Here is a 16,180-nt window from a genome sequence, read left to right as displayed (position 1 = left end):
TCCAAGATGGCTCAGCAGCTTACTTAGTCACAACAGAAAACAATGCTCTTTAACATCTTTATTAATGACATCGATGAGGGAATGGAGTGCACCCTCAGCAAGTTTGCTGATGACACCAAGCTGAGTGGTGCAGTCGATACGGTGGAGGGAACGGATGCCATTCAGAGGGACCTTGACAGGCTGGAAAGCTGGGCTCGGGTGAACCTAATGAGGTTCAACACGGCAAAGTGCAAGGTTTTGCACTTGGGCCGGAAGAACCCCAGGCACTTGTACAGGCTGGGAGGAGTTGTCCTTGAGAGCAGCTCGGCAGAGAAAGACCTAGGGGTCCTAATAGATGAGAAACTTAACATGAGCCAGCAGTGCGCTCTGGCAGCCCGGAAGGCAAATGGGATCCTGGGCTCCATCAGGAGAGGGGTGGTCAGCAGGGATAGGGAGGTGATTGTCCCTCTCTACTCTGCTCTTGTGAGGCCCCATCTGGAGTACTGTGTCCAGGTGTGGAGCCCTCAGTACAAAAAAGATATGGAGATTTTGGAAAGGGTCCAGAGGAGGGCCACGAAGATGATCAGGGGGCTGGAGCACCTCCCCTATGAGGACAGGCTGAGGGAGTTGGGTTTGTTCAGCCTGGAGAAGAGAAGGTTGCGGGGTGACCTCATTGCAGCCTTTCAATACCTGAAGGGAACTTACTCCCAGGAGGGGAGCAAACTCTTCGAAAGGGCTGATAATAGCAGGACTAGGGGAAATGGTTTTAAGTTAAAAGAGGGAAGATTTAGGTTGGATGTTAGGGGGAAGTTCTTTACTAGGAGAGTGGTTAGGTCCTGGAACAGGCTGCCCAGGGAGGTTGTGGATGCCCCGTCCTTGGAGGTGTTCAAGACCAGGTTGGACGGGGCTCTGGGCAACCTGATCTACTAAAGGCGTATGTTTGGTGGCCCTGCTAGGCAGGGGGGTTGGAACTACATGATCCTTGAGGTCCCTTCCAACCCGGGTCATTCTGTGATTCTGTGATCTGTGATCTGTGATTCACTCCTAAACTTTAACTTATCTTGCACATTCCCAACATGAGACCTAAATCTGTTGCAAAAGAGTTCAGTATTTTTCATGTCATCCATACAATGGCTCTTGCACTGTAAGGGTTTAGGTCTATAAATCTCATGTTGACACACTCCTTGAGGTGCATGTGGAAGAATATGGAAAAAAATCACTCTGTTTCATCCAAAACTGCTCCTGCTGCATCAATTACCATGAGATAAAAGGTTAAGGCAGCTATACCCAATTCACAAATCACACTTGAAATCCCTTTTCTCACAGCAGAGCTTCCTCCTCAGGACCTCCTAAGGACTACAATTGCTTTGTTACACACAAATGGTAAGCGTAAATGTACACTTCCAACTTAGGTAGAAATTATTCTGTCAGGATTTATGACAGCATTCAACCAATGAACAGCCACAAAGAGGGTAGGGAGGGAGGAAGAGTGTGAAGTCAAGCACCTCCTTTTTCTTTAGTATTAATATGGCACCTTCTACTTAGTTAATTTGTTCCCAAAGCACTAATCCAAGTTCGTCTGCAGCCATTCAAATTTCATTTGAAAGGATACCAGCAAAAGCATTTGAAACTACAAGCCCTGATGCAATCTCTCAGCTCAGTCAACACTTCTCACGCATGTAACATCAGTGTACAAAAGTTCGGGCATCTTCCAATGTGTTAAAAGAAACCAAACCATCTTGCTGATACAAAACAGTGCCATTTCCACTGCAATGCACACTGTAGTGCACAAAGGATAAACCGACCAGAATGGAATCAAGTGAGAGACAGGGCAGATTTTATTCCTCCTTTCACAGCTGGTAGTGTCTTATGTTGGCTTTGAAAGAACTGGGAAAGAAAGAAAAAAGAATCCTGCACGTGTGGTTACAAGGAAATTGCAGGTCCTAGAATCAGTAAGAAAAGCTCAATTCAATTATCATCTAGAACACAGCTCAGTTTAGCAGCAACTTCACTTCTAACCAAGATTCAAAACAGTCTTTTTCTTGCAGTTTGATACATATAAAAGAACACTTTACACCCAAGGGCTTTCTAACACACCAAGCAAAAGCAAACCATGATTGAGTGTTCTGCTTCCTATTAACCTCTTTAGGAATAAATAAATAAATAAATAAATGTACCTGTCTATAAATGTACCTGTCTATAAGCAAACAAATCTTACAAGGAGACAAGAAATCCATTTTCAAACCATTGCGACTCAAGAGTTTGAAGTTCATTCTTACTGCTGCAATAGATGTTAGGAAAGTATCTACTAGCATCTACAAGGTAAAGAAAGAAAAAGTACCTTAAAAAGACTAGAAAATAAATTCAAATTACTACAAGAGGCAGAGAAGTTTGTGGATAAAACTTAATGAATGAAATTGTACAGCTTAACACCACAGTACTGTTAAAAGTAGAAAGGCATCATAATAACCTATCAAAAGAAAAGTCACACAGAAAATGTCAAACCTCTTACTCAAAGCATCCCTGTATGTCAGAACAGATAAGTATCCCTCATAAACCCAAGGGCCCACAAATACTGATGTACCAGCAGTACTGTCACACAGGGTTTTCCACATTTAATAAAAAGCTTGATAAGTGTGTCTGAGGCACATCACAGAAAGCCTACCTATCTTCTTCCTCCATCTTAAATATTCTTATACTTCAAGTTTATTGGGCCCTGCTTATGAGCAGGTGGGGGAGCGTAACTGCCAAAGCAGAAGAGAGATCACAGCATCTCTGGGAAATGCCAGTAGTCATCCATCTGCAATCAACACTGTCCATAAAAGCATGAACCAAAGCCTTTTGCAGCCTGACCTCCAGTAACACACCAACCACACTGAGGTGAAGCACACACAAGAATTACTCAACTCAGTCAGCAACTGAAGAGAGTTCCTGCCAAAGGGTCAGGAATGACATCACCCACCTTGATGCCAAGCAGCAACATGCTTTCAGGAAATCTCAAGTGCTAGAAAATAAAAATTTAAAGCCAAACTGTAACCAGGTCCTCAAACAAAACACTGGTAGCACAGACTTGCACAGAAGTGAGTGTTCTGATGGCACCCTTTAAGGAATGTGCACAGACACCTTTACCAACCAGCTATGTTACTGTCATTATCAGTTGTTTAAAAATAATCCCATGTGAGGAATGGAATCAAAACCACTGACTTTTTTTTTTTTTTTTTTTTTTTTAACTTATGGAACACAAAACTACACAGGAAAAAAAAAAAACATACAGTAAAATGTTATTCATTGTGCCCTGCAACTCTGCAGAAGGCCTCTGAAACACTGGACAGAAGAATCCTCAGCCATGACCACTAGAAGAAGTGCATATTATCCAGCAGATTTTTGCAGTGCTACAACACAGAAAGAAGTGCAATCAGTGCCAAGCGCTGACCCTGGCAGCAAGCTCTGCAGCTATGTCAAAGGCCAACAATTTGTCACAGAATGCTCTGTTTGTGAAGCTTGGAACGACAGACTATCTGGACATCCTGCATTCTCTCCAAAAAGCTCACATGCATTATGAATCTTAAGGAGCAAGTGTCTGAAATACCTTCCTATCACAGACAGTGCATGTATCTGCAAAGCAAACACGTCTTAGGATAAACACTTACCTTAGGAAACTGAGTAAATAATAGAAAGGAGCATCATCTCTTAGTTGCATAAGAGGGGGTTTTGCAAAGCTTTCCTTTTTGGATACTGTATTTTATTTATGTTGTTTTGTTGTGTCGTTTTCTTTTTTTTAAAGACACATGTAACTAAATAACAGTTAAAAAATATTAAGTTCTGTTAATCAACTCTAGAGACTCCACCAACAGAATACATAAAGGTACCACTCTCTGCTTAACAGGGCATGACAGAAGGCACAAACACGCACACCTTGGAAGCTGCTGATGACCACCTATCTACAGAATTAACAGCTAGCACTGTAGGCCTTGAAGGAGCATTTTTATCTTTATTTTATTTCACGTTACTAGATAGAGATGCCTGGGAGCATTCATTAAGGTATATCCCTTACTGTCTACTAAGTTAGATGATATTTTATTCTTACACAATATCAAGAGTAACTGTGTTTAAGTATTAGCTTCCACTGTACAATTCAGCTAAGATATATTCAGGAATATAACCCTGCCTCTAGGCAGTACTGGTCTGTGACCACAGATCACACAAAATTCCAGGAGAGTTCTGCATTTTGATGGCAAGAAATACATTCCAAATGCAGTTGCAAAATATGAAGTGATTTTAAATTAGTTTACACTTTAAACACAGCTTTGAATTCCACTTCATCATTTGGCCTATGCACCAAATACAGTTGACATCAATTGAAAAAAAGAGTTCTGTGGCATCAGATACATTAGCTTCCAAGGAAAATGCTGCAACTTACTACTTACTGGTACACGAAGGACTATAAAACTGTTTTGAGTATCAGCTGAATCCACATTTGTCTTACAGTTCCAACCACAAGCTGTGAAAAACAGAATTCCTAGAACCGAAGTCATAAACTTCATATTGTCTGAACAGCACCACTAAAAAAAAACAACACCAAAACAAAACAAAAAACTGGGAAATCATAGCTGTCATGTCTCACCAGATCATTTTAATGTCTTTTTCTATAAAATACTGAACAGTCTTCTTTATAAAAGAAAGATAACAGTGGACTTCAATAACTTTAACATGAGAAACACAGTCACTGGGGGAGCCACACTGACAATATGTCCCCACCAAAGTTCAGCACACATAAGAAACATTACCTTCCTTGCCATCTCAAGTGGGAAGGAAGATGAGACAGAACTCCCTTTTCTGTTAATACAGGTGTTGCCACAGAACTCACAGCCAACACAGCCTACTTCCAAACTCTCTAGGGCTCACAGCTGCAACACAAAAGGAACCTGCATCCTAACCATTTTGTTCCTAGTCCTTCACTCGTTCACATGAAAGGCAAAACTTAAAGCAGTTGAAGAAATCACTCAAGATAACCACGCAATCCACACTTCAAAAATAAAATAAAATAAAATATAATAAAATAAAAATTTAAAAATGGCAATTGCATAGCATAAGCATCTCAGCTCTCCTCACATCAATACGCTTCAGCTGCATCCTCACTGAGACCCCTGTGCGGCAGGTCACCAGCCCAGCAGCATGGGGACTTCAGCCTGCCTCCGCAGGACCACATGATTGCAGTACTGATTAGATGTAACAGAAGTGGTTGAGAAACGAGGGCCCCACATCAAAGAGCCTGCAAGATGGATCCAGAAGAGACAAAATAGCCACATGCAGTAGATGAGGAAGACCGCCAGAACAAGACGGATGGAACAGAAGAGGAACACAGTTACGCAGACTGACCAGGAAACCCCTTCCATCGGGCTTTTGTTGTTGTTGTTCTTAATAAACACACAAAATACCAACAGGTAGCTCACTCTAGGCTAACGAATACCCATAAGCCCCACAGGACTTGTTACGGTTAGCACACAGAAACGTACGCATGCATACTTAACTGTAATTCTTCCAGAAACCCCAAACAAGAAGCCTGTTTCGCACAGTTTCCTCCCTCACTTCAGCATCCCCAAAAACAACACAAGACTTCCACAGCCCCTTGGCTTCAGCACGGCCCTGCACAGCTCTGGTGGGTGGACCCCACCTGCCAACCACGGCACCCACGGGCCCCCACGGCCACAGAGGCACGCTGCCCGCAGCCTGGCGCTTCCCACAGCCTCGCGCCCGCCCCGGGGTCGCGGGGAGGCTACCGACCTGCTCCGCCTCCCCCGCGGGCCCTGGCGGTTCGCTGCCGGCGGAGCCCTGCGTCGCTCCCATAGTAACATCGCCTCCTGGGCGCTAACGGCCGGACCGCTGTGCTTCTCCCCCGCTGCCCGGGAAGGGCCGGAGGGAGCCCGACCCGAGGGAGGGGCGGCGGTGGGGGGCGGCCGGAGCCCCGCAGGGACAAAGGCGGCAGTGAGGAGCCCCCACAGAGCGACTTTGTCCCGCCGGCGCACGGCCGCCCGCAGCCCTGCACAGCCAATCCGGCTGCGGCGGCCCCGGGGAGGCGAGGAGACGTTATCATTCTCCCCGGGATGAAAAGAATTGTTATTCTCCGTTTACAAAAATATTTCTTGTCTTCTTGCCCTTGGCAGCGGCTAGTAGCTGACGCCTGTCACGGGACAGACCAGGGAGATGCCCTGGGTGGGACCTCTGAGAGCAGTAAGGAGCTGTGGGATGGCACCTGCAGCATCACCCGACAGAAAGGCACCCACCTCCTCGGTATGTGTGGTGTTGGAAGGAATGGCCACACCCTGACAACTTCCCAGGCCCTCAGCATCCATCGGGTGCCTTCCCAACACCAAGCAGGATTTCCACTTCTGTCTCCAACTCAACAGCGCTGCAGTTAATTCAGAGGCTGAGATAACCATCTTGGTTCTGAGGCCATCATTACACAGCACTGATGTAGAGGTGACCATAGTGGCAGAGGCTTGAACAACTGACTGGGCACGGAAAGCACAAAAAAGCAGACTGGCAGAAGTTCAACCACACGGTTGTGTTAAACACAGCTTCTTTCCCTCGTGCCACTGTCTCCCTCGGGTTGCTTTATTTGGGGTGAATGAGTCAATACTGGGATCTTCTATTGGAAGGAAGAAATACAGAACGAGGAGGAACTCATGGGGAAGAACGTTCTTAAGCCATAGCATTTAAAAAGGAAGTTAAACAGCGTGTTGCTTTGTATGGCCTGCTCCCAAACCTGGAGAGAAAAATTCAGACGTATGCCAAGCCATGAACTTTCATCTCATTTCTCCCCACAGTTTTATAAAGCAGAGATATCATCCAACTTTTCTTGCAATACTAGCAGCCTGGCATACGACAGAACATCAAGACCACTAGGAAAGTTGAAGAACAGAAGACAGTGTCCTCTTATAAATGGCATTCTGTAGTTTGAGATGCCAGAATAGCACCTGGCCTCAACAGCCAAATGAGGCACAGCAGGGAAAGGCAAACCAGCTGCCATGCTAGGCAGCACTGAGCACTTCTACCCTTCACTGAAATTAAAGACATCCTTCCAAGGAGCCAGCACAGTCTGGGAATATCAGCACTTGACATTGCTTCAGCAGAAAAAGACTCTGCCCAGTGCTCACCTCCCTGAGAAAACAGGACATAAGGAAAACAACATGGTCCATGTTTTGCTTTGCTAGGATACAGTAGGATTTTGCTGCATTTGAGGAGATACTTTTAAAAGCAAGAATAATTTTTGTTTTTCAGCCTCAGAGCAGTAGTTTTTTGTTTGTTTGTTTGTTTTCTTGTTGTTATTCTTAAAAGAGCAGCTGCCAGACACAAGGTGAAACAGGGAAAGGAGAAGTCATCAGATCCCCACTAATGCATTCTTAACATGCAGATACTACGTGGCTGCAAAATGTAGAGAACCAGCCTCCTGCAAACACCTCCCTCCAAAAGGCTCTGGCAGAGGAAGAAAAGCCAGCATTCCCAGCATCCTCTTTTGATGCAGCCTTCTGTGGAGTGTAGGTAGCAACCACAGAAGCAATCTAAGCCTATCAGACAGAGGAGGATTACTTCTCATTCCAGGTAAGAGCTGTAATTTGGCCTAAAGCCTCAATTAAGCAAGTTTTACAACTTTATCAGAGCCACATGGCATTATCACTAACTGTGAGGTTATCAGACTGTGCTTCCTTGAGCTGTAAGGCTGCAGCCAAAGTTAACATACTTAGCTAGCCTGAGGTAAATGCAGTACAAATGCAGGAACTGACCACAGTTATGCAAGCAAAACAGACTTGCTTTTAATTCCTTAACACAAGTCATCACCTAGGAAGTGCCTATCAGTTAATTCCATTCACTTTCCTGTAATAACACATGGAAAATAATTCATTTGGGCTTTTATTTCCTATGTTTCCCCATAAAAGCACAGTGTGCATTTAACCTTTTCTGCTTTTATATTTATTTTTTCAAGTCAAACAGCTGGTCTGCCACAACAGGCAGATAACTGTCACTTGAAAACCTGAGCCGTGACTCCTGATGCTCAGGCTCACATGAGCTTAGCAAAGTTTCCAGATGCTCATACCAATGTGACAGATTGATGTGACAATCAGTGCAATCACAATTTACAAGTTACTCATCCTGCAGTTAGTCTGCAGAGAACAGACTTTGAGGCTTTTGGGTACTTTCTTTCCTTTGACCAGCCTATCACCCCAATGCAGCATGTTGTTTGGCTTTAAGAGGGGAGGATGATGCTGATGAAACCAGAAGTGCAAGGATAAAGTACAGCAGTCAGATCAGCGATAAGAACTGCAGGAACATCCCTAGCACCACAAGTTACAGCATTCCTACAGGAAAAGGAGAGCAGGTAAGTAAGGTACACAATTCACCTTACAGCTATTGCATTAGAGGATAGCATCCCTATTCTCTTGCCTTGCAAGCTGCAGGGAAGAAAGGGAGGAAAGAATAAATAAAAGAACCTCCTGAACTACAGCTCACACAAGCACATCTTTAAGTGAATAATCAGATACATCCTAGATTAGATACAGAAGTCAAGAAGACTCTGCCCAGTGGATTATAAAATGATTTACACAGAAGACCGACAGTCTAGCCAAAACTTGCCTAGGACAGCAACAAAGCAGAAGAGGGGCCAGAAACCCAGAAGGATTGTCTGTTCTGCCTGTGCAGGTCTCCACACACCCAAGAGTGAGTGTCTGAAGGAAGAGCTGCCTTCACTTTTCCCTCCCTCCCTTTGAAATGGAAGATGCGGGGTACAATTGAAGCCAGTCTTCCAAAGGATACTGTTTCACGGAGACAAAAGTCTTGTTACCATGTCAAAATCGGCTAAAAATGTGCAGCTCTGTCCTCGTAAGTGTTTAGGGACAGCAGTTCTGCATGTGCAATAACTGTACAAAGCAGTATGATATACAGGGATTTCATGAAATGTTATGTAGATGTTTAGAGATTTTACGATGAACTTTCGTAGAATATCTTATCATCATTAACTGTGTAAGATGCATGCATGCAAATAATTTCCAGTGATCGCATCTCCCAATGAGACTTTCTGCTTAAGTAATCAAGGTAGACACCATTTGCTACAGTCCATGTAGATTAATTAATTTAAAGAGAGAGCTTGCTGCAGCTTGAGTTATGCAAAACCTAAGATGTATTCCATAAATTATCTAATGCTACTGTGAATGCAGTCGTTGTGCTGCTTCCAGCACCAGCACTATCCATTTAACATTACACTGTGGGATGCAAATTTAAACATGCAGCTGCCTCTCATGGTTACTCCTGCCAATCAAGCAAGACTGTTCAGCAATTTGCCTGCAGCACAGTGTTGAGATGCAGGTGCTCACTACTTCTTCCTGCCCCATCCACACCTCCAACTGAGCCTTTTAACTAGTTCCTCTGATAATCATGCCTATTTAGTTATTTTTTAAATGCTGGAATTTAACACTTATAGCTCTAGACAGCACTAGTAACTTTACAGAGCTGGGAACTGATTTCAGTAAGAGACTAGGAATGCAGGTTGCTAGTCCAGCTGTTGAACTGTCTGAACACACACATCAGTTTTGCCTTTGTTTCTAAGCAAGTGTTTGTGATCTTCTGACGAAAAGCACTGTAGAAGTTTCTAAAAATACCATGTTGCCAAACAGCCTTTCCCCTTTCCCTTCCAATCTCTTTAGACTGCTTTTTGTCATCAGCCTGCAAAATTACACAAATCAGTCAGCCCAGTCCTACTTAAATGATTCATAAATCCAATTATGTCCGCTTCTTTATATAGCGAGCTAGGCCCTAACAGACTCAACCTTCAGGATTAGAGGATGTGTAGGTAGCTGACCTCTGACTCTCTAACTGCTCAGGGCATACATATGGTTCAAACACACAGTTCCACACTGCAGTGAAGGCACGTGAATGGTACAGTAATTTCAATCTGTCTTGGAGGGACTGGAAAAGCTATAAATGCCATCTTCATAGATGTTACTGTGTGCAAATGTGAAACCAATGGAGGACCACCAAGATGGTGGGGACTGGAGCACTGACCCTGCAACAGGAAGATTATTCAGCCTGCAGAAAGGATAAGTGCAGGGGAACCAAACAGCAGCCCATCAGCACTGACAAGAGGATATCAAGGAGATGCAAGACAGCACCTTACTGTAGTGCACAGCAGGAGAATGCAGACAAAAGCTCAAACAAGAGAGGTTCAGAATGGAAGTAAGGAGAATTGTTTTTTTCCCCCATGGAAATAGCCAAGTCATGGATACAGAGAAGCTCTGCTGTCTCTGACCTGGGAGCTTTCTGAACCCCAGCTGGGCAAAGGCCCAAACAACCCAGTGACCTTGGGCTGGTGAAGAGGCTAGGATAGAAATCGGGTTCCTTTCCACATGAGTGACTCCATCATTCCTGAGCTACCATATGACCCAAATGCTAGTGCCAGCATAAAGCAGGGCACCACATTCATCATCTTGCCCCTTGTCTCTGCTTCCAAAGTACAGCTTGTGATACACTGCAAAAAGATTTTGATAGGCAGCTTGTAAGGTCTGTAATACTGCCCTCTAAGGATGCACAAATATACATGCTTTCCATATTGAAAAGCAGCAACTCCCAGATTGTTAATTCAGAAAGCAAAGGTTTTCCTGTAAGAAACACAGCCCAGCATAAGCATATCCCATGCTTCACATGCATTTTTTTCTGAGGCAACAACCAGTACAAACCTCCTTATGGCTCACTTGACCACATCCTCTGACCTTTACAAGGGATTTTATTTTATTTATTTATTTTTACTACCTAGACATACAGATTGAGATATTTCACAAAAGATGTTGTTAGATTCGGAGCATGAAGCCACACAGTTTCAGCTAATTAATTTCATAGTCACAAAAGCAGGAAAAAGTATATCATGACAGATGTTAAATGATGAACAACTAAGGAAGAGCACTACATAAATTAATAGTAGGAAAGACTGTAATATATAGCATATTTTTCTCAATAGTTTGATTCTTTTTGGTCACCAAGTCTACTAGATCTCACACAAAGATTTCAGATGTTCATTCTGCTGAAAAACAGCAAGACACTGCTTGTTTCATCATTGTTGCTGCATCTTCACAAAGAATGTGTGAATTAGTATATAGATGAGCATAAAGATAGGTAGCATCTCTACGCCCCTTTCCTTTATTTTTTGATAAATAAAGTAAAAAACAAAACAGCAGCACAAGAACAAGCTGAGGCATTTGATAACCGGTAATAAGAAAAAATGACAGTGGAATGAATGTAGAAATACAGCCTCTATCTATCTTAAACATGTTTATTCTAAGCACATCTGCATCTGCAATGTTTTAAAGTACATGGATAACCAAATGTAATAGTGGGACATAATCTAGAACATGAGACAGGGATTTAGCAAGGGCTCTACCTGAAATCTTTTCTCTCATGATAAAAATCAATTCACCAGCAGAGTAAGTAACATTAGAACAACCTCCTCTGGCATGCATGCTTTCCCGTCTGTTAATTTTAGAAGCTATAAAAGCATTAAAAAAAAAAGTATTTAAAACAAATCCCAACAAGTTTGCACACGTTTTCCCCTCAAATATCATACAAAGGTGCTTATCAACACTCAGAAGGACCTCTTCTTCACACTGAACTCGTCCATTTTATGCAGGAGCGACATGGGCACAATCTGGTTGAACATTCATTTTGCTTATTTCTCAATCATTCCTCTCTCTCTTTTGTGTTTCTTGACCGCTCCTTGCAAAGCAGTGAAACAATATTCTGCTTGAAGCAATTTATTTGCTCTCCTTCAATACAAGATAAGCCCTTACAACATCAAAAACTTTACCATGGTAATCAATTATTATAGCACAAATTAATTAAGGTAGCACAGTAAAGAAAACAAAGATCCCATTCTCATGGAGATCATTACACTTATTTAGAACATACAAAAGAATACGGAGAATGCACAAACTGTAACGTATGCAGAGCATTCTTTCTCATTTTTCCTAATACAGAGCTTACTTTAAAAAGCAAAGCTCCAGATAACAGTTCTACAGCTGAGTCAGTCCTTCAGTGCACTAAAGCTCTGCTTCAAAGTTCTTACTCTTTCTATATTATTTATACTGGCAAACTTCCCACTGAAGGGTACTCTACCTACTTCTGGGAGCTCCTCTTCAGGAAAGACTGAAACAGGCAGCTGAGAGTATGAGGGAGAATAGAGAGCAGAGCCATCAGAGAGAAAGCAGATGGAAACATCCACCTTAATCATTCCCTTTCCAGTCCTATAACTCTTACTAGGTCTCAAGCTGGGTGGCTGGACACAACTTCTGAAGCATCCTTTTCTAGTGTTTAAATGACCCTGGAATTTTTCACTGAGTTGGGTTTGCTAGTATCCAAATTCCCTGATGTAAGGTTTGCATACCATACAACGTGGAAGTTTTTCAGCTCAAGGAAACCTTGCCAGAGAGTCTCCTAGAGAGCCCAACTGGGACATTCCGGCCTATCTACACTTCACTGACATTCTCACATCATGTTTTCTGCCACATAGTTTCCTATGAAAACAGGGCTTGCTTGTTTGTTATTTTATATAATGACATCTTATTTTTTCATAGTCTTTCTATCATGTCTTTTCATTGGCTTTGGTTAAATATCAGGGCTGCTCCAAAATTACTGTCTCCTGTTTGATTATGTTGGACCACAATGTCAGAGGTGGATGTTGGTGGTACAGCCTTTCCCACCAGCATTCCATTACACGTTGTTGAGTGTGACAGATGGCAGCAGAGCGGCACTCTGACAGAACAACGTCTGAAACAGAAGTGCAGACGAGGCAAAAGTCTGTCACTGAATTCCTCCATGCAGAAATTATGGCACCCAATACATTCATCAACACTTGCTGAATGTCTATGGAGACTAAAGAGTAGATGTGAGCACAGTGAAGCAGCGGGCAAGACAAACCACATTATGGCCATGCAGATTTTTATGAGCATGGAGTGCACGCTCTTGCTCACTGCTGGCAAAAATGCATGGCTAATGGTGGTGAACTATGTTGAAAAACAGTGTTTTCTATTTACTCTATCAAACTGTGTCATTGCGTTCTTTGCGTAGTTTCCATGGCAATAAATAGAAGGCATTACTTTCAAAGCGACCCATGTGTATCACAAACTAGACAGGGTAACTGATGCCCACATCCCCAAATAAATTACTAAACCACCCACAGCTATCCATCTCTCAATAATGAAAGGTAAATCAATCTGTAGTTTTGCAATACCAGCATACAGATCATTTGCTCTCTTAAAATTGTCATCTGCCAATGACTTAGAAAAAACTAAGCAGACTTTTCATATTCTCTCTGAAAGCACTTGAGAAAAGGCTTCAATTGCAAGGTTAAGAAGCCAAAAGGATTATATTTACCTTAATGATGTACTATACAAAAATATGCAGCAAAACAACTCTCTCTGCGTGTGGCTATTTTGTTTCTCAGGATTCAGTACTGAGTCACTAAGCAATTCTCATTAATACTACCCTTTGTGCTTAAAGTAGCTTATTTATTCCTAAACACATGCTGAATATTTATATTTGCTGAAGACACAACCATAGAGTAAATCCATTCTTTTCCAATGTTTAGCAAAGAGACAGACTAGTCCAGGCCTGTGCGTGATTATTTACATAATTTTAGCACAATTTTCAGTTCACTGCACAAGTCTCTCCTCTTCAGCCCTGTTAGACATCATCAAGCTCTCAGCAAACCTGCATGTGTTCATTCTAAGTCACCAGAGAAATCCAGAAGAACTAGTTCTGTTTCAGTGTATTACTCTGTTGAATACAGCGTCATTAAGCCTTTTAAAAACACAGCTAAAAGAATGAACAGTATAAATAGCACGCAAGAAAAAAAAAAAAAAAATCATCATTTCAAACCAATGAGTGGTTCTAACCGACATAACTTGAGCAGTACCTTGTGAGGAACGTTGATTTTTGAGAGCTTTGGTCTGTTTGCAGTGAAATACTTTGTGCGTGCCGTACAGCGGTGCTCCCAGTCCCACTCACAAGGAGACGGCAGTGCAGTAGTTTGTTCCCTGAAAAAACAAAGTCCAATTTTAATTATGTACAATCACGAGAGAGTGATTGGAAGCCTGGAACACTTAAGTCCTTGAGATAAAGAAGTTATAAAATGTATTTTCCTGGTTAGTTTGGCATGCTTTAGCTTCCCTAGCAGTCAGGTTGAAACAGTCCTCAAACAAAGGAGACACCCACAAATATACACACTTGCAGCAGCACTACAAACTTCAAGTCAAGCACTGACCCTCATCAAGCAACCACACAGGCCTGCAAGTAAGGGAACAAGGCATTTTTGCAAGCAAAACAGACAAGAAGTGCAGTCATTTTCCATTTCTTGCTCTTGTACTCCCCACAAGGCATTTTGGCTTTTAATTTTGACCTACTCTGTACAGAGTTTTACTAGTAACAGCATTCTATCTTGAGCACAACCTCAGTAAAAACAAATACATGTATTTCAGTTACTTCACCTGCTAATTTAACAGCTCCACCTGCCAGCTGCATCCTCACTGCCTACTCCTTTCCCTGCTTGGGACTGCTCAGCCCCTCTTGGGGCTCCATTAACCTCCCTTTGCACAAGCAGTATTTTCACTGCCATTCAGCACTCTGTTAGGGTGCTCCTCCTCTCCCCACCCCTTGTCGTAGCCCTTCAGTACCTTATGCAGGAGAACAGAAAAATGAATAGTTTGACTACAGTGATGGGCAAACTCTTAACAGAAATAGAAGATCAGTGGTTATAATTTAACCCCCTCAATACTTCTTAATTGCCTTAATTCTTCTCAAAGGGCAGTTTCCAAAGCATCCCACTGTCTCCCGTTGACACCTTCAAAGATACAGTCAGACTTCCCTAGAGAAGTAGTGCAAGCATGGTAGTTGATTGGTTGTTGTGTTTGTTTTTGTTTTCTTTAACTAAAGGTTTATTAGATTTCTATGGGTTTCTTAGGTTAATAATCCCTAGCTACTTCCGCAAAGAAATGTGAAAATGCAAATCATTGCCTTAGCAAAATAATATATTTTCCTTTCAAAACTTCCAGGTAATAGTATTGGAGCTGGCACCATACTCTAATGCTAATTTTTATCTTAGAAAATAATTAAGTGGAGAAAAGGAAGAAAGCACCCGAGTTTGCACAGTGAGCAAACACCAGATAGGGACCTCTACACCTAACATTCAGTATTGGCTTTTGGAAACTGTTTTATGATGTAAATTTACATGCACACACTCCTTCAAAATGCTTATTTTGACGTTTTCCTGACGTGAACCTGACAGAAGTTGAGCAATAAGCTGATGTTAACAAACTGAGTTATTAATTTGCTTAATCCTGTTGTATAGAATAAGCTGTCCACAACTATGAAAAGATCAGTGTTTCTTTTCTCGAAGTTCTTTTACGTTGCAGCAATTATTGGTTACCAGTCCTCAGCTCCCTGAAGCATTCAATGAAATTACAACAGGATCCCTACCTTAGTTCAGTGACAACAGCCCTTCTGCTTTTGTGAAGCAGTCAGAATAGCAAATCCAGATGTAATCCAAATACATCTTAAACAGCTTGGAATTCCAAGTGTAAACGACAATTGTATCAACTAAATCTCTGTGAAAGGAGGGAGATGCCTGATTAAGAACACTGGAAATTGTCTCTTTTACATTGATACACAGTAGTAGATGAAAGCAAGCCAAGTTTGAGTCACAGAACAAAAAATAATGGAAGCTGCAATTAGCTAGTTTCATTTTTGGACTGCTTGTTTCAAGCTGCATCTCTGGCCAAACAAGCTCTCTTGAAAACAAAGAGGAATTCTGCAAGAATATACCAGTGCTTTCCAACACAATTCCTCAGTGCATCAAGAGCAATCATATAAAACCTTCATCAACATATGAAGAGCAGCTGTAAAATTCAAAGAGATTGGTTTGTAGATAACACACACGAACAATCAAAGGAAGTCAGAGACTAGGACACTACACTGTCCCATGTCCAAATACACTGTACTAACAATCCCTTTTAACAGGCAAAATTTAGCAACAACAGCAAGAACCCTAACTACTTTTCAGTACAATATCAGAAACATAGGAAAAAACTTGCAAAACTAAGTTTGGGAACTGTTGGCATTGATGTATCTACTAGACTACTTGTTATGGGCTTGGTGGTACAACTGA

At 42.2% G+C, this 16,180-nt stretch overlaps 1 protein-coding gene across 3 annotated transcripts in view; it reads right to left on the bottom strand.

The window, feature by feature from the left end:
* The window catches only part of TJP2 (tight junction protein 2), a 63,001-nt gene that overhangs the window by 38,634 nt on the left and 8,187 nt on the right, over window positions 1–16,180 (bottom strand). The window contains exon 2 of one of the 3 annotated variants that reach the window (XM_072359419.1): window positions 13,934–14,054. Coding sequence is in view for 1 of the 3 variants with exons in the window: in XM_072359418.1 (XP_072215519.1) it covers window positions 5,764–5,826 (63 nt within the window). In the remaining 2 variants the exon portion in view is untranslated. Of the gene's footprint in view, window positions 1–5,510; window positions 5,964–13,933; window positions 14,055–16,180 lie in introns of those variants that run through there. The other 2 variants (XM_072359418.1, XM_072359420.1) reach the window with 2 other exon arrangements.

Source organism: Excalfactoria chinensis, chromosome Z (genome assembly GCF_039878825.1).
Source record: "Excalfactoria chinensis isolate bCotChi1 chromosome Z, bCotChi1.hap2, whole genome shotgun sequence".
Taxonomy (NCBI): Eukaryota; Metazoa; Chordata; class Aves; order Galliformes; family Phasianidae; genus Excalfactoria; species Excalfactoria chinensis.
This window is presented reverse-complemented; position numbering and strand designations above follow the sequence as displayed.